This window comes from Lycium barbarum, chromosome 4 (assembly GCF_019175385.1).
Source record: "Lycium barbarum isolate Lr01 chromosome 4, ASM1917538v2, whole genome shotgun sequence".
NCBI lineage: Eukaryota > Viridiplantae > Streptophyta > Magnoliopsida > Solanales > Solanaceae > Lycium > Lycium barbarum.
In genome coordinates, this window is record NC_083340.1 from 85736980 (window position 1) to 85738308 (window position 1329).

At 35.8% G+C, this 1329-nt stretch overlaps 1 protein-coding gene across 1 annotated transcript; it reads right to left on the reverse strand.

The window, feature by feature from the left end:
- Positions 1 to 446: 446 nt before the first annotated feature.
- On the reverse strand, positions 447 to 1015 carry LOC132637580 (uncharacterized). Its single transcript, XM_060354648.1, has 3 exons — positions 905 to 1015; positions 670 to 820; positions 447 to 613 (listed from the first exon to the last, which is right to left on the reverse strand). The coding sequence occupies exons 1-3, from the start codon at positions 1013 to 1015 to the stop codon at positions 447 to 449; spliced, it is 429 nt and encodes a 142-aa protein (XP_060210631.1).
- Positions 1016 to 1329: the final 314 nt, after the last annotated feature.

Here is a 1329-nt window from a genome sequence, read left to right on the forward strand (position 1 = left end):
CTCCTATTAAGATCAATCAATCTCTGAAAAGCATTTTGAGTATTGACTAATCTTATATTCCAAAATTATAGCTTATCTATCATTGAGACTGAGATAATTGTTGCACCTTATTACTCCTTGTTGTCACCTGTATAGGTAAGACAATTTTTGGCTTTGCTTTCCTCATTGCACTTCTCAAGTTTTTTTGTTGCCTTGAAGATAAATCTGTCTCTTGAGATATGCTATTGATATTTTGTTTCATACATTCATCTTCATATTTCTCCCTCAACTCCCTTAACTATTTCATATCAACTTTCCTTATCATTTTCTGTGTTTTGAACTACCAACTGGAGATTTGATATATCTTTCACATTCTCAGAAGGATACATGATTTTAAGAGGCTCTACACTAGTACCACCACTCACATCATCAGGGCTTTGTTCATGCCCCACTGATTTTACATTGATTTATGAAGGCTCTTCCTGTTGTGCACCCTTCTCTACTGTTTCATCAGGCTGCTCAGCTTGCTCACTTATCTTCTGCTTATCATTATTTGCTGTCTTTTCTGATGTCTTATGTGGCTGCTGTTCCATTATCTTATGCTTTGCATTCTCCACAATTGTGTTGCTAGACTCTTTACCATTTTTTTCTCAGTTTCATTCATCTCATAGGCTTGTTTTTGCATATTACTTCCTTTCTTATGCTCCATATTTTCAGCAATCACTTTCTGCACTTCCTCTTCTTTTTCAAGAACAACAAATTTGTTGCTACTCTTTACTTCATTCTTATCTGACTCAAAGATCTTCTTGCTGCCAGCCCTTTTGCCAACTGGATTCCAAGCCTGATTATTCTTATTATAACCACCATAATGCTGCCTCTTGTCCTATTTGTGCTTTCCTCTTCTATTTTTGTTATCATCCTTAACCCCTTTGTCATCCTTTTGATGTGCTTCCTTATTAACTGTGTCTACACTTTTGGCCTGTTTTTTCTTTTCCTCCTTCTTTTGTACCTCATCACCTTTCTCCTTGCTTTTCATATATTTTGTTGATTCATCTGCTTCTTCTTCTTCCTTTGGATATGATTCTATATGTAGAACATATCAGCCTTGTTTATTGTGGCCCTGTAACTTGCATTTTCTATAATATTTTGGAATATGATCGTAATTGATTTCAATCCACTTGTCCAGCATTTCACCAGATTTCTTTCTCATTCCTATATTAACTCTTTATGGGAAATCACTCAAAAGACCACCTCCACTTTGAGCCTAGCATAACTAGGTCGAGTTTGATTTCTAGTAGACATATCCACTTGCAAAGCCTTTCCTACTGTAGTTGCCAATGAAAAAACAGC

Coding starts and splice junctions, on each gene's coding strand:
- LOC132637580 (XM_060354648.1), bottom strand. CDS start 1,015: ATGAAAAGCAAGGAGAAAGGTGATGAGGTACAAAAGAAGGAGGAAAAG. Junction 821..904: donor ATCAAAAGGATGACAAAGGG/GTTAAGGATGAT, acceptor AAGAATAATCAG/GCTTGGAATCCAGTTGGCAA. Junction 614..669: donor TATGGAGCATAAGAAAGGAA/GTAATATGCAAA, acceptor AAAATGGTAAAG/AGTCTAGCAACACAATTGTG.